At 39.8% G+C, this 22,420-nt stretch overlaps 1 protein-coding gene across 5 annotated transcripts in view; it reads left to right on the forward strand.

The window, feature by feature from the left end:
- Positions 1-22,420, forward strand: part of MAP3K4 (mitogen-activated protein kinase kinase kinase 4) — a 72,057-nt gene that overhangs the window by 35,637 nt on the left and 14,000 nt on the right. For 2 of the 5 annotated variants that reach the window (XM_081855163.1, XM_081855159.1), the window contains exons 2-17: positions 184-371; positions 2,709-4,084; positions 8,094-8,336; positions 9,376-9,522; positions 9,893-10,050; positions 10,547-10,663; positions 11,024-11,123; positions 11,224-11,307; positions 12,111-12,377; positions 13,667-13,816; positions 14,755-14,916; positions 15,910-16,043; positions 17,065-17,143; positions 17,362-17,440; positions 19,755-19,851; positions 21,649-21,768. In XM_081855163.1, coding sequence (XP_081711289.1) covers positions 2,714-4,084; positions 8,094-8,336; positions 9,376-9,522; positions 9,893-10,050; positions 10,547-10,663; positions 11,024-11,123; positions 11,224-11,307; positions 12,111-12,377; positions 13,667-13,816; positions 14,755-14,916; positions 15,910-16,043; positions 17,065-17,143; positions 17,362-17,440; positions 19,755-19,851; positions 21,649-21,768 — 3,308 coding nt within the window. In that variant the 5' untranslated portion in view covers positions 184-371; positions 2,709-2,713. The remainder of the gene's footprint in view (positions 1-183; positions 372-2,708; positions 4,085-8,093; positions 8,337-9,375; positions 9,523-9,892; positions 10,051-10,546; positions 10,664-11,023; positions 11,124-11,223; positions 11,308-12,110; positions 12,378-13,666; positions 13,817-14,754; positions 14,917-15,909; positions 16,044-17,064; positions 17,144-17,361; positions 17,441-19,754; positions 19,852-21,648; positions 21,769-22,420) is intronic. The other 3 variants (XM_081855160.1, XM_081855161.1, XM_081855162.1) reach the window with 3 other exon arrangements.

A 22,420-nucleotide genomic window follows, 5' to 3' on the forward strand; every position in this document is an offset into this window, starting at 1 on the left:
TGCCTTTTCCAACTTCAGACAGAAATCTGGGGTGGGGGTGGGGAGCTGCATTGTTGGGAGAGCTGCAGTATGTCACATGGGAGTGGCAAGAGTACAGAAAGTTCACAAGGATAGGGTGGAGACACACTAATGGGTTGCCTTTTCTAAACTGACCTCTATATCTTAATTCCTTTTGCTACTTAGGCAAGACAGTAAGTCTGAAGATGTCTCTGGCAGGATCTCCGAATCTGATCCTGAGGACTTGTCTGATGAAGAAAATGCTGAAACTTCCTATGGAAACTCTCCTCCTAGCACGCCACGGCAGAATAAGCGCTCGTCAACGAAGCATCTGAAAAATAGTGTTGGGAGACCTACCGGCCGCTTTTTAAGAGGTATGTGTGTGGTACACTGGAAATGATAGAAGTTGTAGCCCAAAACAGCTAGAGGGCTCAAAGTTGGCCAGTCTAGCCCGATATTGTCTACTCTGACTGGCAGTGCCTCTCCAGTGCTGTGTGGGCATAGAAACCCTTTCCCCATCACCTCCTTCCAGAAGGATTTAAGTGGGAAAAACATGGATTGCTAACTACTATGCTGTGACTCCTCCCCTATTAATAACTCTGATAGTGGCTAAGAGAGGAGCCTTGAATACAGTCTCCTGTATATTCTGTGGGACAAATGTGTCTCACTGCTCCCCTGAGGATTAGATAAATCATTTTTTCTACAGAGTTTTGTAGTAATAATGCAGGTGCTTTCTCCAAGAAATCATACAGGAAGGTTATCAGAACACCCTTCATTGCCATTGTGTGCATCTGTATGCACAACATTAGTATTGACAGGTATTTATTTTTCTGCGCTGTGCTTATGATATTAATGATTCTGCCCAAATCTCACATTACCACTCATACTAATGTAGCTCGCAAACAGTACAGCATGCTAGTTAGCGTTTTTTGTGTAAAATAGCTGCATTCTGTGAATATAGGAAGTCCATTTAGTTTATGCTTCTGTTTCATTGTCATCATACTAATTGTAAACATTTATAAAGTGCTGCAGAATGTTTAGAATACTCCACAGTCCTAACACAACAGATTAGAGTAGGTCAATATTTTTTTTTTATCCCCATAAATGGGATCTGAGGCTGAAAAGAGTGGCTTTCTATGACCACCTGGCAAGCCCATAATAGGTCAAGATTTGAACTTGGGACTTCTGATTTGTAGCTCATTCTCTTAGCCACTATGCTGAACCTGCTCTCCAACTAGGTTGAACATATATCACTTAGTTCCTTTTTATTTTATGTAACAGGAAGAGAGAGTTCACCACCCTCTGTTAAAGCGGTTAGTGGTTCAGGTACAACATGTATAGTACGTAATTTGTGATTCATGGCAAGAGCAGCACAGAAGTTTCCCCAGCAATGCCTGAAGTACAGAAGATTCATGATGCTGGAAAGTAGAAGAAAAGTGGTAGAGATGGGAACATATACTGCACTGAAACCTCCACCCGCCCCCGAGAGCATTATACTTTTACCTCCCCTCCCCAATACCAGTAGTATAGAACTCAAAGATGGATCAAACTGCTACAGCAGTTTTCTCCAACCCTCAGAGCCTGGTAGTTTCTGTGAGAGGGCAATGGATCTATTACAATTATATCCCCCTATTGCATAAGTGTGCAAAAATGGTTGCTAAAAACAACTCTCATTCTCTATGCAACATTTTCTTTTTTGAAACTTGTTAGGGCAGGGTTGGATGGGGGGGGGGGTAGGGGGAGAGAGCAAAAATCCTCCTTCTCCCTTCCATTAGACTTGTGCTCCCAGAATTGCTTCTTAGTCACTCATTCCAGCTGCCATGTGCAGCAAAAGAGATAATTATAATGAGAAGTCAATTCTCATAATTACAATTAGTACAACAGAATGTTTCCATTAGCATGGTTTCAGAGCTAAACCTATTACTTTAAAAGCTCCACAGTATCATTATGTCTGCCTTTAGTTGCAAAGTGACTCAGCATTGCCTTGATTTCAGGGAGTGAAATGTGCTCCAGAATTTTTTTTCTGTGGTTGTCAGTTATTACTATTAAATCTGTCATGACTGTTCAGGAAAATATGAATATTTGAGTTCGTTGTGGTTTAAATTGAGCCCCTAGAAAGAGCCCTGGGAACAAAGAAACCCCAGAAATAATTTGTGATACCTAGATGAAGCACCTTGACAATCATGACAAGAGTTTTCTTCATATCTTTAGCTGTCAAAGCTGTATGGGAAGAAGTGGTTGTATGGTAACTGGAACTTAATAAATCAGAGTTTTGCAAATGCAGCCCGTGAGAACTTCTTAATGCAGCCCCTGAGGCACCAGTGTTTAATTACATGGGATATGACTGTGCTGTTGCCATACCTGTAGCCACAAATAACATTCTGCCACTTTACCTCTGGCTGTTGTTAAAGACCAGTTGGATAGCCACTGATTTAATACATTGCTTATGACAATGAACTTGAAAACATATGGGGTACAGTATTTTAAAACCACTTGTGTTACATTGAGTTCTGAACTGTTTAAATAATTGTAAGGGTGTCTAATGAATATGAACAGAATATGAAGTTTTGAGAGTATGTGTCATGTGTGTTTAGTACATCACAGAATTGGAATATGATACAAATGGAGTAAAGAAACAGGGCATGAGTGCATTTTTTAAAAAGTGAACTTTTTACTTTTGGTGCAAAAAAATTTTATCTTATAATTTTCAGAGAAGATGAGCTCGCCAAGCCAGCTGTCCAACAAAGACAACGCCAAAACCATTGAGAACACTGAAGAGCACAGCTATAAGCAGGGGAAAAAGATCCGAGCCACCCTGAGGACAACTGAGAGGGATCACAAGAAGAATGTCCAGTGCTCATTCATGTTGGAGACGGTTGGTGGGTCCTTGCCAAAAAAGTCAATTCCAGATGTTGATCTCAATAAGCCTTACCTCAGCCTTGGCTGCAGCAATGCGAAGCCTCTCGTATCTGTACCTGTGCCTATAGCCAAAACTACACGCCAGACTTCTCGTACTGATTACCCAGCGGACCGCTTAAAGTTCTTTGAAACCCTGCGGCTTTTGTTAAAGCTTACCTCAGTTTCCAAGAAAAAGGAAAAAGAGCAGAAAGGGCAGGAGAGCACTTCCGCTGTTGAGTTAAACCGATCCAATGAACTAATTTGGCTTGAACTGCAAGCTTGGCACGCGGGGCGGACTATTAACGACCAAGACTTCTATCTGTACACAGCCCGCCAAGCCATCCCAGATATTATTGTTGAAATCCTTACTTTTAAAGTGAACTATGGGAACCTCTCCTGTCTAGGCAGTGGCGCTAGTCTTAATGGTACATCAGGAGGACAGTGTAAAGCAGCTCATGGAGCTAATGCTATGGGCTACTCTAGCTACCATGAGCATCTCTATCGTCAGCGGGTCTCATTTGAACAGGTAAAGCGGATAATGGAGCTGCTAGAATACGTAGAAGCACTTTATCCATCTCTGAAGGCCCTTCAAAGTGACTACGAAAAGTATGCTGCGAGGGATTTTCAGGACAGGGTGCAGGCGCTCTGTCTCTGGTTGAACATTACAAAAGACTTAAACCAGAAACTGAGGATTATGGGAACTGTTTTGGGCATCAAGGATCTCTCTGACATTGGCTGGCCAGTGTTTGAAATCCCTTCTCCTCGTCCATTCAGGGACAACGATCCAGAGGATGAGGAGGAGGAGGATGATAGGGGAACCTCGGGGGCGTGCACAGAAGAAAGTGAAGATGAAGAACAAATCTCTCAGGAGAGTGTGGAGGAACTCAGACAAGCCATCCAGAATAATTTTGCCAATAAGCCAAATTTTGACTTTCAGGCACAGGACCATTTGTCAAGAAAGCTTGACAGGCTTGAATCTGAGGACGACTCAACCTGCTGGGCTGTTACGGAGTGCAGCGGTGAGACGGGGTGCAGCAGACACTGTTTGACCTCTATTTATAGACCGTTTGTAGATAAAGCACTGAAACAAATGGGGTTGCGAAAGCTCATTTTAAGACTGCACAAGTTAATGCACGGCTCCTTGCAAAGGGCCCGAATGGCATTGATAAAGAGCGATCAGCAGTTGGAGGTAGGTTCTGGGAGGAACGGGGGGTGGGGGGTGGGAATCGGTTCTTCACGCTGCTAAAAGATTTTCAGGAAACTGATCCTTTGTTTCAATTTTCTCTTTGGAAACTATTCTTCTGTATAATACGCACATAGTTGTTTTGCGATATGCAATGCCTTGTTAATGAGTCATCTTAATCACTGCAATGTGTTAATGGAGAAGTATCATATATAAAAACCCAATGTGGAACTCCCATGTTGGCCTTGGAAGTTTGCATGTGCCCTGGCTCCATGTTGGCTGCGTGAGGTGCTGAGCCCTGAAATCTCTCCTTGAAGCTGCTTTGTTAAAGAACAGAGGGCTGAGGAAGGCTACTCTTCTTGGCTCTCCCATCGGTGGATCTTCAGTCCAGTTTCCTTCCCTCCCTTCTTGTTTGGATCGTAGTTGTTACTTACCGCCCATAAAGTCATGGGCAGAGTCTAGAAATGAAGGCTAGACTTTCAAAACGTGATGCTTTGTCTACTGGTTAATGTATGGCAGAGTTAGGGGTCCAGCCCCACAGAAATGAAATAGAAAACTTTCCTGTATTTGTGAAGTGTGGGGAAATAAAGCTCTTATAGGAGTCCTTGCTGGAGCCCAAGTGAAATGTAGTGCATGCTGGGAATCTGTTCAGTTCTGAATTTCAGAATACGGATTGGCATGGAAATGAAAATAACTTATTTCCCTTTTTATTAGGTTTATATTCTGCCCTTTGCCCAAGGAGCTCAGGGCGTTGTGTGTAGTTGTTCCCCTACCCATCTAAATTCATCCTCAATGCTTTTTTTGAGGTGGGTTGGGCTGAGATACAGTGACCAGCCCAATGTCACCAAGCCATGGTTTTCATGCCTGAGTGGAGAATTGAATTTGGCTTGCCCTGGCTCTAGTCCAACACTCTTTCATGGGTTGACATCATGACACCCATGGGCATCCTCATGCTCTCAGAGATCTTCCTTTGTCCTTCCACCTCCCTCCACTGAAATAAGCCTTCTTTAGCTAATAAAAGACTCTTTCCAAGGTAACTGTAGTGTGCTGGACATTATTGGGTGCATGCATTATTGTTAGGAAGGGGAGAGTTACGGTATGCATGTGGGTGCGCATAGCAGCTTCTCGGTTTTGTGGTTGTACCAACAAACGAATTATGAGTGGCAACCCATTTAATCACTTCCACATTACTCTCCCCATTCTTTCAATCTCTTCCATGGCTACTGAAGTATCATTCAGATTACACCAGAATGTCTGTGTTCATCATGGCGTTTGGAGGGGGGTTGCTCAAGGACAAATGTGTGTTCTGAAGAAGATAAAGTCTGGTTTAAAGATACTGGATTTTCTTTTATTATAATATATGAGTTTGAGTATATAAATTTATACTGTAAACCTTGTATGGGAATTGAATTGAAAATATACATGTGGGTATGATGCCTTATTGTGCTTTGTATATCGAATTGCGTTTTTAATTTGAATAACCACAGTGTAGAATAAAATTAGAAGGCACATCAAGACGACCCTTGCCTTGAGACTGGATTTGCTGATCATAATTATCTACTATAGCTACTTTCTCAAATTGTCCAAAGAAGGTTCTGCTACTTTTCTGTGCAGTTTTTTCCATTAACAAAATGATCGCTGCTAGAAAGTTTTTCCCATTATCTAATCTGCTCTTCTGCAATACAGATTTTTAAAATGTGAATGTGGAGAGATGAGCATCGCTGTTGTGTTAACTACCCAGTGATGGCATTATCATTGCTTATAGAGTTCATACCTTTCAGCTGTTTTATAAAGAATCCTAAGTCTTATGAAATGAATCCTCATGGGATATTAAGAAACCTATTTAACAAGGTCTCATCATCTATTATGATGGTGAACAGTGAGGTGTAAAAAAGAAGTGAGGCATTGACTGGTTCCATTTTCCAAATTAACTCACTTCGGAGTCTAGGATTGGATTATTATTATTATTATTATTATTATTATTATTATTATTATTAATTTTAACAACCAGCCATTGTAAAGGAATGTTTAATATTGAAGTCTACTCCAGGTAAATTTTCTTTATTGTGGAGACATCTTTCTTTAGAACAAGGCAGCTAACCTGTGGCTGTCCAGAAGATGATGTTGGACTCCCTTCAATCCCAGCCATCGTAGCCAATTGTCAGGGATGGTGAGAGTTGCAATCCAACGGTATATGGGTAGCCACAGGTTACCAACCCCTGCTCTAGAAGATACTGATGTAGACTTTTTGCACTGTTTTTTGCTCTGCAGAAATTAATAATCTATTTTAGTATATAGAAGGATGAAGTTCACATTTTGGCAATGGTGTATTTCTTAGCGTGTTCATTCCTGAAATATTTTGTTTTCTGAAATAATACTATAATGAGAAGCAGTCATCTAATAATAAATGCACAAAATGTCAGAAATGTGTCTGAGGTAGTATAAAGAAAAGCAAATTGGATGTTGCATTTATGAAAAGACACTTACAGTACAATCCCATGCATGCCTACTCAGAAGTCAGGCCCACTGAGTTCAGTGGGACATCTTCCCAGGTAAGTGTATATAGGAATGCAGCTTTACTGTGTCTGTTTAAAATTATAAATTTCTGATTCCAGAGAGATGCTGATAAAGTTATTTACTACTTAAGTATGGTAATTTCATGGAATATGATGTGCAAAGTAAAAAAAAAAGACTTTGAGCATTCTGCCCTTTCAATTCTATGACTATATGAATGTTTAGTTACATGAGCATTTATTTATTACATGAGCTGTTGCCATGTTGGTTTCATAGCCTTGGGCATAAAATACGTAGTACAGTCATACCTCGGAAATCGAACAGAATCTGTTCCGGAAGTCCATTTGACTTCTGAAACGTTCAAAAACCAAAGTGTGGCTTCTGATTGGCTGCAGGAAGCTCCTGCAGACAATCGGAAGCCCCATCAGATGTGCGGCTTCCAAAAGAACGTTTGAAAACTGGAACAGTCACTTCCGGTTTTTGATTGTTTGAGAGCCGAAACGTTAGACCCCCAAGGTGTTTGGGAGCCGAGGTACGATGGTAATGTAGTTGTACTACTAGCAGTAGTAATAGTGGTAATAATAATAATAATCATAATCATAATAATAAAATAAAATAAAATAATAATACTGATGCTATGAACACAAACTTAATACCAGTCACACTTAGAGGTGCATTCAATCATTCACTGCATACTATCTCTTCCTCAGCTATACATTTTTTAATTTGGATGAACCCATTTAGTAATAAGCAATTAAAATGCTGATATCAGTGGAAATGTGTACATTAACAGGGGTTTCCCTTTCCTAAAAATCCAAGGAGGTGCAATTTTATAAAATGCACCTCATTTTTATAAAATGAACATTTAAATTTACAGTTAGTAGCTCAAGGACAAACTTGTTGCAGATGGCTTTTTAACACATTGATGTAGGTAGCAATTTGTTTAGCGTATTAACATTTTATATTGCATGTAGTGCTGTATAATCAGTTAACACAAGTGTTTTAGACAGTGTTTTAACACTAGGACTGTTTGCAGATTGGAATTACGATGCTCATTTTAACGTTTACAGTATGGCATAGAGAAACGCAACTATCACAAAATATCCCAACCCGTCCATGCAGATTTTTTAGAGGTGCCCTCATGGAACTTCAGATATATTTTGCTTTGAATATCAATGCTTGTGCCGCATCACAAGCTGCTTTTGAAATCCACTCACTTAAAAGTGGACTTGCTATGCAGCATGGCATGATGCTGATTTGAGAAAGCTCAAGCGCCCTGCTGGGCATGCAAAGTTAATTGTGTGATTTCTCCTGGCTTGTGGCCAACATCTACTACTATAGTTCTACAGGTCTGAAAGGAAAGCCTGATACTTTGATTGAACAAGATTGTTGTTGTTTTAAAGTCAATGTTTGGTGGTGGGTTTACACCTGATAAGTTATTAAACTGAAGGGGGGGAAGTGTTTCAGGTTGTTTGTTACATAGTATCTATTTTTTTGTTAGTTTTCAGAGTACCCAGATCCTATTTTAAGTTCAGATTACGTGCAGTTGTCAAATTCTCCGCCTTCTTCAGATCAAAAGTGCAGTACTGTGTCACGGGAAGAGCTGAAGTCTATGGATTTGCCATCTTTTGAGCCTGCATTCCTAGTTCTTTGCCGAGTCCTTCTCAATGTTATCCATGAATGCCTCAAATTAAGGTTGGAACAGCAGCCTGCTGGGGAGCCATCTCTCTTGAGTATTAAACAGGTTTGCCCAAAGTGTTTTATTAACCCCCTCCCTCCCCAGTCCTTAGCAATAAGTCTTACATTGTTCCACAGAAGGGATGCATAGTACGTATTTAGATTGGTGGTAATATTTTTCAGTAGCATAAAAAGATACTTAAAAGATAACGAAGGCCAATATTCTATGTACAATTCTAACATTTTGCAAATAATTCTCTGCTAATTGCTTTACCAAAAGTTACAGTAAGATCTTATACCTCTTCTCCCCCAAAAGCCTACAATTTTTTGTAAGCTGCTTTGAGACACAGGGTGAGAAGCAGGATATACATTTCTTAATAAAGTGATGAACAATTCAGAGGGAAGCACAGTACTGTAAGCTGCTATTTCGCTTTCTTGTAAGAATGACGACAATTACTGAGGATTCTGTGGAGGGCAAATATGGTTTTGTCTCTGCTTCTTTGCCAACTAAATTGACTTATTCCTTAGCTTCGGTAAATACATAGCCATCAGCTATATTTATTTAATCGGTTTTAATTCCCTACTCTGTTGCAGGGGCTTGGGTTATAGTATACAGTAAAAAGTTTATCACGCCCCCTCCCTTCCCCACAATTCTAGCATTGTAGCAGGCAAATGTGAAAATGTGAAGTTTTATGGGTTTCTTAAATTAAAAAACGGGTTTTGTGAAATGATATAAAGCAAACTTTTTATAAAGGTGTGTGGGATTTGAGCTGTGGAGATCTGGGTTCAGATACCATCACTGGTCATTACCATTTGAGGCCTTTCTTGGAGTAAAAAGTGGCTCCATGTTACAGGCTCATTGTGATAGTAAATGAAGAAAGGTTTGTGAAACACTTAGCAGAGTTAATGGTCTGTAGAATTCAACTCTGAAATCCCACCCACTCTACTGTTGTAGCTCTTGTGTTGCTTGGCGATTTTATGTTGTGTAGAGAGGGCCACATGATCTGTTAAAACCTCTAAATTAAATCTATGATTAAAATCTCAAGAGAAACTCTTTTTTAAGCATCCGAATGATTTATTGCTTTTTATGGACTGTTTCCTTGCAGCTAGTGAGAGAGTGTAAAGAGGTCCTGAAAGGGGGTCTGCTTATGAAGCAATATTATCAGTTTATGTTACGTGAGGTGTTAGATGACTTACAGAAGAACAACTGCAACATTGACTCTTTTGAGGAAGACCTGCATAAGATGTTAATGGTAAGCAAGCAATCCTATTTTATAGTGGGTCACTTCTGTAGGCTTCTCTATCGGATTCTTAATTGTCTCACCGTTGTCAGTTTATTTTCATTAGTTTCTCTAGTTGTGCAGGAATTGTGTTTCTGTTTTAACTATGTTGTGCAATATAATCAGGGGTCCTGTCTTGTATGGTCCTGAGCTTTGCTCTTTGGAAGCAAAAACAGAGATGAGGTGCTGATTTTTACATATCTCCCTTGGCATCTCACCTCCCTAATACATTCTGTCGATATTCCATTTCACAAAGCCACCCTCACATTACAGGTGCGCTCTGTCTCCATTGTGGAGTCTGGTGAAACAATATAGCCTAAATTGCTGTTCTTCCCTTTTCAAGGTTTATTTTGCTTATATGCGAAGCTGGATCCAAATGCTACAGCAGTTACCTCAAGCATCTCATAGTTTAAAAAATCTCCTGGAGGAAGAATGGAATTTCACCAAAGAAATCACTCCTTATATACGAGGAGGTGAAGCTCAAGCTGGAAAATTGTTCTGGTAGAAATTATTATTATTGTGATTCTCATGTCCATTTTGCTCAAAATTTTAAGTTTTATTAGCAGGGATTTTTTTAAAAAAAGTTTTATTAATTGGAAATCTACTGCCATTTAAAAGTATTACTGTACATGATAGAAAGTTCTAAGGTTTGTTTAAAAAACTATCTCCTAAGATTACAGCTCGCTTAAGCAGCTTGTTTTCATGTCTCCTAATTCTGTTGTTTTGTCAAAAAGTAGAGTTGATCTTATTAAGAAGCTAGTAAAAGTTGAATATTAAGCAGTGTGTATCTGAACAATTTTAAAATTAATTAGGTCCCCCCCCCCAAAAAAAACTGTATCTGACTGGGGAACAGTTCATTTCATTTATTTTACATAAACTTTATTTAATACTTTCATATCAATGGCATTCTAATCCTGGAATGCTTTGGAAGTTTTGATGCACAAGCCTCTTTCTGCATTGTCTGTGGGAGTGACAATTGTTTTTTATTTTGTTTCAGTGACATTGCAGGAGTGCTGCTTAAATCTACAGGGATCTTTTTAGACTCTGGCTTACAAGAGAGCTGTGATGAGTTTTGGGCTAATGCTGATGACAGTGCAGCTTCAGATGAAATCAGGTATTCCCAGACCTACATAAGATATCATGTTACGGATGTCTTTATATGCATGAAAGAAGCAGCATGAATTTATTTTAAAATTGCAGCAGAAACCCAGTGTTTGTGTATGCTCAGCCTAATAATGCTTGCAGTTAAGGGCGTGAAAATAATTTCTCTGCCTTGTTTCCTTAACTTTACACTTTGTCTTTTTGTGTAGGATGTGTCATCTTCTCAAAACCAGATTCATTTTTAGCTTCTTGTTTGTACATATTTGCCTTCTGACTTCTTGATTAGCCTTTTTTTATGTGTTCTTCTTCAGCACATTTGAATGCATGTGTGACAATGTGTTGAAATAACTGCATTCTGTTAAATTATTTGTAGGAGGTCTGTGATAGAGACCAGCCGGGCACTGAAAGAGCTGTTCCATGAAGCCAGAGAGAGAGCATCCAAAGCTCTTGGCTTTGCCAAGAGATTAAGAAAGGTAAAAAGAAAAAGTGGTTTTACATAGTGTGCCCAATTCAGCTGCATTGATAGGCTTCTTAACAGCACAGTTTGATAAACACTTGTCATTTTATTCTTAGGACCTTGAAATAGCAGCAGAGTTCACATTTTCTGCCTCTGTGCGGGACTTCCTCAGTGCCCTCAAAGCACAACAGTACATGAAGGTAAAATCTGCCTGGGGCTTAAAGGGATTATTATGCTCTCCAGTGTGTGGCGTGTAGATCTTGTGCATGTCCAACTACCAAGGTTAGACTGTCTAGCTACCAAAGGACCAGTTCGTGGGGGCATACTTTGCTGAATTGTAACCTGCACTCGGATCATATGATGAAGGGAAGGATAAGATACACTTAATAAATAATTTCTCACTGAGGGGGTAAACCTGTGTCTGGGGTGTAGCACTGAAGGTGGGGGTCCAGGTGACTGAATGCTGTTCCTTGGACATACATCTGTGTACTTGGAAAACACCTGACCTCCCTGATATACGTTGTGGGGCAGAGGTGGGTGGGAAGGAAAGGCATCACCTCACTGCCCTCTTTTGCAGCCCACCAGGACACAGAATGTGTCCCATTGTTGCCAAGGCAACTGAGAGGTGTTCCTGTCTTTCTGTGCCGTGTTGATGGGTAATGAAACATGGGAAGACAGAGTGATGCCTAGTGATGCGTTGTCAATACACCCTGGGGCAAGAGCAACACCACTTTGTATGTCTTCAGTGTCAATTTTCTGTAGTCTTGTTCACTGTGTGATCCCCACTGGCTATTATCGTGCAGTGATGGGGGAGACAACTGAGATAAAGAAGCACTAGGTGGTGGTTGTGGGGAGGGATGCAGTGCAAATAGCCATGGAAAAGGTGCATAATGGTGGTAGTCACTTAGCATCTGTGAAAATCCTTTCACCCTGAGAAAAATGAGTGAAATTTTTCTGTGGTTCTAGGTGTTAATAATTTGGACCATATTGGTTTGTTCCTCAGGTACAGATCCCTGGACTTGAAAACTTGCAGATTTTTGTGCCAGATAACCTTTCAGGAGAGAAATCTATCATCCTGCAGCTACTTAATACAGCTGCAGGAAAGGACTGTTCAAAAGACTCTGATGAGGTTGCAAGCGAACCATTTTTACTTATGACAAAGTACAGAGACAAAGATGATGACCCTGATGACAGCTGGAGCACTTGGGAAGGACAGCCTGTCAAAATTGTCCCTCAGGTGGAGACAATTGACACATTGAGAAGTATGCAGGTAAAGAATTTCTGTATTAGTATTTTTCTGATTTGGTAAATGGTAGTTATTTATGTACTCTCAACATTTAAGAAATGCTCTGCTTTTCTCACACGTAAGAAAATCAGAAATACTACTAGGGTAGGATCTTAGGTGCTTGAGAATTCGGCCTATGCATTCTTCATAGGGGTTTAGTTTGCATATGATCCTCATGTTGCAAAAAAGTGTGTATTTTTCTGTCTTTAATGGATTTGAGAGTAGGATAAATTGTCAATATAGCCTTAGATCAGATTGGGGTTGTGATCCAGAGCATGGCGCTTTGCTGAATAAAGCAATTCTTTTCTGAACAGCTTGCCGTAGTACCTAACTGTATATTGCTTTTTATTATTCTGCCTTTTTGTAAAACCGCCTTGAGGTTTCTTCTTTGAGCCAGTGTGGTGTAGTGGTTAAGGGTGGTAGATTCGTAATCTGGGGAACCGGGTTCGCGTCTCCGCTCCTCCACATGCAGCTGCTGGGTGACCTTGGGCCAGTCACACTTCTTTGAAGTCTCTCAGCCTCACTCACCTCACAGAGTGTTTGTTGTGGGGGAGGAAGGGAAAGGAGAATGTTAGCCGCTTTGAGACTCCTTAGGGTGGTGATAGAGCAGGATATCATATCCAAACTCTACAATCAAGCCTTGTATAAATTTTATAAAATAAATAAGAAACAATGTTTGAAGCTACAGGATGTTAGTAGAAAATGTACCATTGTTATAATATTAATAAGTTCTTGCACCGGTTGACATATTGGAGAAATCACATGGCTTTCTTCACTTTAGAAGTATGAAACTAATGTGTATAGTGAGCATATAAAGTTTTTATTCTAGCAACAAGAAGTGCAAGGAGCTCTCTTCCTCCCACCACTCAGCAACACATTTGCTGAAGTGTGCTTCTGCACAGACTTCATTCCCCAACTTGCTGTGTGGAGGTTTTGCACCACAGCTGCACATACAACTGGAGCTGCTCTCATCCCTCACCTAGCAGCCTCTGGTGCATAGAGGGAGGCAGACAATGCACCAAAATATGTTTATCAATATGTAACTGTCTCTAAATTGGTCACAATGAACGTTGAAGGAACAGCCTTGGAAAATCCAGAAGTACAACTGGAGATGTTTTTCATAAAATTAGCAATTTTGTGGGAAGAAAAATAGTACCATTTAAAACATGTCAGAGTTAAGTATTTTAAATTTCAGAATAGCTGTAATCGAATTCATGGTTATAACTTTGGGAACCTGTTTTCAGCAATACCATAAATTAACCTTGTATTCTTAGGTTGACAACCTCCTCCTTGTAGTCATGCAGCCTGTTCATCTTGTGAACCAGAGAAAAGCTGTCCAACAGTTTCTTGAAGGGCTCATCTCTTTACATCAGGAGCAAACATCCAGCCAGCCAGTCATCGCCAAAGCTTTGCAGCAGCTGAAGGTACACATCTTTCTGGTTTATATTCCTCTGGATTGTTAAGCATTCTCAGTCGCTTATAATTACAAAATCTCTAAAGAGGCGGCCGAGGTCTACTTTTAAATGCAAGTGATCAGAAAAAGATTGCCATTGAGTTTTGTGCAAGTAAGTTGGAAGTAATTTATACAGCAAGCTGAATGAATTATATATACAGATTGGGAAGTTGTATGTTTATGCACTGACACATGAGTCATAGCTTCCAAACAGATTTGAATAGTAAGTAAGAAACTTTATATTGTGCTTTGGGAAAACAGTAAAATGCTGTGCTTGGGAAAACCTTTCTCTTGTAAGGCTTTACTATTTACAAATCACCAGTTTTATCCCCCTGACTTCTACTCAGAGTAGATCCATTGAAATTAATGGATCTAAGATACTCATGTCCATTAATTTCTGGATTACTGCTGTGGTTACAAAAGTCACTTATCAATGTTTGGTCCAGTGTTCCAGATTTCTAGGGGTTAACCAGCAAATTCTTGGAAGCTGCCCATTGCAATCTGCATTTTATTTTTTAACAGTGCAATCCTATATATGTCTACTCTGATGCAAGTACCACTGAGTTCAGTGGGACTTACTGCCAGGTATATAGGTATAGGATTGCAGCCTAAGGTACCCCATGATATAGCGAGAAGTAGCCATTGAGTATTATCATAAAGTTCCTGTAGAACCATGTATTACATGATTAAGAAGTATCAATTAACTGTGAGTTAATGGTTTTGATGAATTTGTTGTTTGCTTTATATGCTGTTGTATATGATATTATAGATATTGCAATGTTTGTTGTTTTTAAATGCTATTGTGATTGCTGTGAGACTCTTTGAGCCCAGCATTTGCTATTTGAAAAGCAGAATACAAATATTAAATACACAAATAATATTTCAGCAAATATTTTTCCTGTTTTCCAGAGTGATGCATTACAGCTTTGCAATAAGATAAGCAGTGCCATTGACAGAGTTGATCGCATGTTCACATCTGAATTTGATGCTGAGGTTGATGAATCGGAATCTGCCACCCTGCAGCAATATTATCGGGAAGCCATGATTCAGTGTTACAACTTTGGTTTTGAGGTTGGTTCAAGAGAAAAGTTTTGCCTATTTTTTCCCAAGTGGAAGGCTTTAATTTTGTTTCCTCGAAATGAATTTTTAAATGGGTCATGTTTTTTAAAGCAGCCTTTTGATTGGGTAATCACTTTTCACTTCTGAGAAATAGCGTTGTGTAGCTAATAGTAGCAGAATGTTTAGAATCAGACCTAAGGCTTCGTCTAGCCTAGTATTCCATTCTTACAGGGGCCAACCAGATGAGAAGTCCACAAGCAAGACATGAGTGCAATAGCGCTCTTCCGCTCGACATTTTATGCAAAAGAACAAAAATGCACAGAAAAATAAAAACAATATATATTTCCCATTATAAGAATGCTTGTTTTGTTTGAAAGTTATGAAACATTGGAGGCTGTGTAGCAAGCACAGCATATAAGAAAATAGAAGAAGACAATTTGCTCAGGTCAAGATTAGACCCATCACAGCTCTTCTCCTTTTGTCAAGGGCTGCTGCTAAATAGCAGTGTTCCCTACTAGGTTTCGTTTTCTTATGTATGAAAGGCTCCAGGGAGTTTTAACCCAACAGCCTTTTTATTTATGCATAACTGCAGTTTTGTATTGCATTGGTTATCAGCAAGTTTGTATTCAAGGTGTTACAGAGACATACCATGCTATTCTCTTGCTTTTTTCACAGGATGGTATCTTAACAAAGTAGTTCCATTTGCACAGTGGATCTCCCCTCTCTCTCCTCTCTCCATCAACAAGATTTAGGGGAGATGGGGGAACACAAAGGGAGGGAGGGGAACATCCATTGCACAGCCAGAAGTCCTCGTGTTAATGAACTACTTGGTTGGATACCACCTACAGTGTGTTTATGTTGTGCCTATTATTAATTTTGAGTTTAATTATTGGAAAATTTGTAAATCCGGATGCAGAATTTTGAAGTTTAAGAAACATTGTTGTAGCAGTTGAAAATGGCAATATTTATTTCAAAGCCTTGACAGGTGATTTTAATATATTGCAGTACCACAAAGAAGCCATCCGTCTGATGTCTGGGGTATTCAGACAGAAAATTGGAGACCAGTATATCAGTTTTGCAAGAAAGTGGATGAATTATGTCCTTACTAAGTGTGAGAGTGGCCGAGGTACTAGACCAAGGTAATGATTGAGAAATAACTATTTTCGATTTTCCTCCTTTCTGTTTTATGGGAACTTGTAATTTTTAAACAAAGAGCAAGGTTGCTGCCTTGATTACTTTGAAGATTATATTAATGCTAAATACCACAACATGGGTACAAGAATAAGATATTTGAGGTAATCCAAGGCACCAGTCATTTAAGAGTTTTCAGATAAATGTGACTCTCATGATTAGAAAACAAGGCTAGAATTAAGGTTTGTTACACAGTTTAATTTGACTTGATTTTTAAAATTACAGTATGGGGAATGCATGCTATAGTAAATAATCAGGATGACTTAGAATATAATCCTCTGCACATTGTCTGCATCAAGAGCTGCACTCAACCTCCAAGGATTCTCTTGTAATTCACTAAGGACCTGAAAGTCATGGCAATTTGGTTACGGTTAATTGTGGGTTCCCAAGCATTTTGGCTGTCCTTACTAGGTGTACATCCTTTTCTACATAGCATACACTTCCATTATTTCCTTTGTTGTCACTAATTTGAAAAGATAATTGTCACGACTGGAGACGTTGCAGAGTTTGGCCAGACTTTGCATTGTGGACATACTAAATGTCTGCGGGGAAACAGGGTTGTCATCTAGATCAGGAGTCAGTAGACTTCCCCTCCCCCCCTCCCCCCATGCCCCCTAAATCTGCTCTGGAAGGTTTTGGAAACCCCCAAAATAGGTTTAGGAGGCACATGGAGGAGGGGGGAAGTCCTGTTGTGCTAATGGACCTCATTCCATAAATACATGTCCCACTTAGTGCTGTGTTGAAACCCACCTTAAGGGTGTTGGGATTACAGTGTTCTTTCCCATGCATAGCCATAAAAACATAGCTTCAGGGAACAGAGTCTTGAGTAGGCATTGTTTTAGATTTGCATAGTGTTTAGAAAGGCAATATTTTTGTGTAGCATGGCAACAGAGGTTGTTTTTCTCTAAATAAATAGAGCTGCTTATATAAGTACTCCTGGTTAACCAGTAACTTCTTTCTGCACAACAGGTGGGCAACACAAGGTTTTGATTTCCTTCAAGCCATTGAGCCAGCATTTATTTCAGCTCTTCCTGAAGATGACTTTTTGGTATGTCATTAACCACTCTCACATTTTAAGTTAACAAACACTATTGGCTGCATTTGAGACCAGATAAGGGCTGTTTTGCTGGTGGTTCATTTTATTCATACTTCTTGAATAATATATGTTCCTAAGTTATACATTTCAATTTGTTAAAGATACTGCAGGTGCTTATTAGAAAAACACGGTATTTATTGTTGCAGTGATGTTAATTTTCTATCTTCCAGAGTTTACAGGCATTGATGAACGAATGTATTGGCCATGTAATTGGAAAGCCTCATAGTCCTGTTACAGGTTTGTACCTTGGTAAGGCAGCAGCTACACAGTCTCTTCCTCTGGAACTTTACACCTATAGTTTGTAGAACTATAGAAACATGTCATTGTAAGTGAATTGAATGTGTAAATATAAAACACAAGAGTCACAATAAAAACAAGGATCATCCAGTCATCCAACTCAGTATGTCGGCCTCCTGTCTTCACAAAATGATGACAATAAATCAGCAGGAATGGGGAACCTGAGACTCTCAGGGTGTTATTAGACTGCAGCTTCCATCATCCTTGACCATTAGTCATGCTGGTTGTGGTTGATGGGAGTTGGGAGTCTTAGCAACCTGTAAAGGACCAGTGTTTCCCCATCTCTACAATAAAGAATGCAGTTTTTAAAACCCCTCTAAAATATAAGAAGCAGCAGATAATCCATCTTGGCCTACTAGAACAGACAGGTTTTCAGTTTGGCTTGGAATGACATCAGGGAGGTGAGGTGGCCAGATAACTCTTCTCAAGGCACAGCATTCCAAAGCATGAGCACAGCAGCTAATTAAGTCCCATCACATGTTCCCACCACATGTTCCTTCCTGAGCCTCAGGAATTGGCAGTTCCTGTCCAGATGACTTCAGTGAGCATGGTGGTCCCAGGGCATGTTCTGAAGGGACAAGAGGCCTTGCTGAAGCTAAGCAGGCCTGGATCTTGTCAGTGTGTGGATGGGAGATTGTTTACGAAATGCACATGTGCTGCTGTGTGCTGCTTAGAGGAAGAAAGGCAGAAAAAGAATAAATAAATAATAGGTGGTCCTTTAGGTGTCCTGGCACTTAAACCGCTTAACTTTAAAAGTAGAAACCAACACTTTGGATAGGGCCCAGGAATGAACAGGACACCAGTGAGTATAGTACAGGCATAGGCAAACTTGGCCCTCCAGATGTTTTTGGGACTACAATTCCCATCATCCCTGACCACTGGTCCTGTTAACTAGGGATGATGGGAGTTGTAGTCCCAAAACATCGGGGGGGGGGGAGTGTGCCTATGCCTGGTATAGTACAATAGTGGAATCACAGGCTGCTGACAATTGGCTTCAATCAACAACCTTATAGCTGCTTTCTACAGCAACTGAAGTTTCTGAGCCCTCCTTAAAGGTAGCCCCATGTAGAGCATGTAATAGTAATCCAAGCTAAGGCACGTGTGACCACGCTCACAAAACAGTGGGGAACAAACTGGATCTATATGGGAAATAACCTTATACAGAATATTTTGCATTAAGTGAAGTTCATACTAATAGCAGAAATTGAATAGCTTTCCTTGAGATTCTTCAGCTTAGCCCTGCACACATTGTTGGTGGCAAAGAACAAAAACAAGACTGATCAAACCATTGGTGGGCCTCCTATGAAACTATGAAACTGGTGCCGGGAGGGGCACGAGGTGTGCAGGCCTGCATGAACTAGAGAGGCCTGCAAGCCAATGTGGAGTCTTGTTGTATATAGAGTGTGTCCTCCACAATTAGCTTGCCTTTCCCTGCATAAAATGTATAAACAAGGGAGTTGCTTATGTTGAGAGATCAACAACTATGGCAGGTACAGCTATAAAGTGACAACATTAAAATGACTAGAAGTGTTCTGCTGATACCAGGTTAGGATCTTTCTTGCTTATTGTGGTTGAGCTGGAATGGCTCCTAATGGACCTTTGTCCATTAGGACAAATTGAAGAAATAATGGCATTATTATACTCCATTAGGAGTATATTGAAGAAATAATGGCAGTACTTGAGGAGGAAAAGAAGAAAACTCAAATCCGTGTTTTGCTTGAACATCAAAGATGCACTTGGAAGAGTGAGCAACTTCAGTCCAAACAAGTCCAGGTTAATTATGAAAGAATATATCTGTAGTCAAGCTAAATATTTAAATATACAGAGCAAGTCCCATAAATTGGGAGTTGTCTTGTGCCTTAAGGAAGCCTTTGTACTTTTGCAAAATATTACACAGACACACACACATTTTCTTAACTATTTGTATCCTAAATGACATATAAATAGGAATAGCTTACTTACTAGTGCTTGCTTTTCCATAGCCCACTACATCTCCTGGCTACTAGCCTGCATATACATTGGGCTGACCAATTTCTTAAGTCTGCTTCTCATGGGCTTGCAGGCAAATCTGAATGCACCGTGAGCCACATCAGTTGCTATTTGAGAAAATCTCTCTGGGTCGATTTCATCCCAGTTTCTTCCACTTCAAACAAATTGCATGAACTGGACCTCCATTACAATGATCCTGCATCAAATGTGACATGCATGTGTTGACTGTTCTCTTCAATCATCTGAATGCCCTCCCTCTGCCTCTTTCTGCTTGTAGCTATTCATCGGAATAGTCCCCGTCCTGTGAAAGTACCTCGATGCCATAGTGATCCCCCAAATCCTCACCTCATCATCCCAACACCTGAAGGGTTCAGGTATTAAAAGCTTATCCAGATCCTTACTGCTTGTATTCTAGAGGAAACTGGTGTTTCTGAAGTTGTTCAAGCAACTTTACCATTTGAACCTTGCTGTCTGCCTTTATCCAAAGGAGATAAAAAAAATCCTATGTGCCAAGCCCATGATAATTTCTCCCCTTTGAAAAAATGCATAAAACCCCACAGTAATTTTCCTTATTGTTATGAGTTCTGTGAAGAATGTCACTGCTTCTCTGTAACACCATTTTGATAAGTGACATAGCCTTTCTCCTCTATATCTGAACAACTTTCTGAATTTTATTATTATTTATTGCTTTCTTCTGTTCTCCATGATATGTGATTCAGTAATATGCTACTACAGTGCTGGAGCTAGAGGTTTGTTTTGTGTGTGTATGTGTGAGTTATAAAAAGCAGCAAGAGCAAGGCAGCTCTTTCTCCCCATCTCTGTCCACCACAGTCCTATCCTACAGTTTCTTGAACCTTCACTTGAACCTTCCCCCCCCCTCATTTTCTTGCTGACTATTTCCTTTCCTTCTCCTCAAAAGATTGCAAAACAACAGTATTAACCCCCAAACAGGTGGACCTTCCTAGATCTATAATATACAAAAAATGGAAACTTGGCTATTGATGACAAATTAGTGGTAGCTCTAGCAATAATGTTACTGATTTTTAAAACCAGTTTTATTAAGACCCTCAGACAACTGAGATGCAGAAAATGAAGCTTCTGTTGTGCTGCTTTCTCTTCTGGTTTTTTAAACATGCATGTATGTGCATGCAAATCCCTGTGATGTTGCTGCTTCTGTTAAGTGTAGATTATGAAAGTTAGCTGAATATGGTGGCATTTCTGCATCTTGGAAATTAGAGGGTTTCCACATCAACTTGTCTGTTGATGTTGTCACTTCACACCTACAAAAAATAGATATACTATAAGAATTACTATACAAAGCCATCATGCGGAGACAGCATTTGCACACATCACACTAAATCACGCTGGAGCCAGCCTCTGCAGATTTCAGATTTATATGCTTCTCTCCTCTCCTCTCCTCTCCTCTCCTCTCCTCTCCTCTCCTCTCCTCTCTCCTTGCAAATTGCAATGAGGTTGGAAGCTTCTGCTTTTGCATAACTGGCTTGTTTAAACAGTGGTACCTCGGTTCTCAAACGTAATCCATTCTGGAAGACCGTTTAAGTTCTGAAATGTTCGGAAACTAAGGTGCAAAGGGCTGTCTGCTAATCCAATTGAGAAAACTGAAAAACACGCAGCGGAAGCCATTTGACTTCCAAGGCATGCTTGAAAATGGAAGCATTTACTTCGGGGATTTTGAAATATTTGTCAACGAAGACATTCGAGAACCGAGGTACCACTGTATTTAAGATTAAATACAGTTCCAGGTCTTGACAAAAGGGCAAGCCATGTTTAATCAAAAGTGCAGCTTTGCGAAAGGAGAAGTGAGGAGACAGAGCATGTGAGCCCAAATAGCTTAAGAGTAGTGTATGCCTGCTGCTGCAGTATTTGTACTCACTACACTTTTTGTTTACAATTTTGTTTTCAGTACTCCACATTTATAAATGGATCTCCTTTTGCTTGCTGAAAACAATCTAGGTCCTCAGTCGCAAGCATAATTTTATAGTGCAAATTGGAAACTTAATCTACTTAGAGCTCAAATCATTTTACAGGTTTTTTAAAAAATGAACTTTTCACAAGATTTTTCCAGACTACTGTTTTGAGTCACCGTGTTTTAAGAATCCAGTAAAAATGGACCTGAAAGTCTTTTCCTGAAGCTTTTCTTCTCACTGCAGCACCAGGAATGTTCCATGTGATGTACGGAACCATTGCAGCCCTGCTCTTAGTCGCCCCACTCCCGTCAGTGGTGACTCAACTCAGCCAAAACCACCTGTCAGCAGTACAAATGATATCAGGTAGCTCCACAACATAGCAGATTCATTCCTGTCCCCATCACTCATATAAACTGCTTGCAATTAGATCCTAGTAGTTCATCATGGTTCCATTATATGCTCCTGGTGATTACCTTGTTTCTTCTAAAAGTGTGAGATTTTTTTTAAAGTGCACATTATATGTTTATCCATTTTAAAAAGATCTCTTTTTTTACCATGCATGCTTGAGAACAATTTTTTATTTAGTTTTATTTTAGAACCATTAATGCATGCAGTTCATTTCCTCTGTTCCTTTGCAGCATTATAGTAGCTAGGTGTGACTGAACTAATACTGAACAGAGAGCCTATAATATGTACACCTCTCTTAATTTCATAAAATTCTACCCATGGGCATATAGAGCGAGTAGTAAAACCTTCCAAGAAGAGTTACACTGGTGACAAATCCACCATACGATGTTTCTTTGGCACACTGAACAACTTGCAGTGCACAAATGCTACCATACTTCATTTGTTCTTTTTGAGTACCCCTTATTTCAGATAAAGAGAAAACCCAGCAAAAGCAAAGCAATTGTGTCTGATACATTGATAATGTCATCTTTAATTTTATTTGTTTCTCTGGACATTGGGTTGAAGCCATCTAAGCCATGCTTTGAGAAGACCCATTGAAATCAACTAA

This window comes from Podarcis erhardii (genome assembly GCF_964252035.2).
Source record: "Podarcis erhardii genome assembly, chromosome: 3".
NCBI lineage: Eukaryota > Metazoa > Chordata > Lepidosauria > Squamata > Lacertidae > Podarcis > Podarcis erhardii.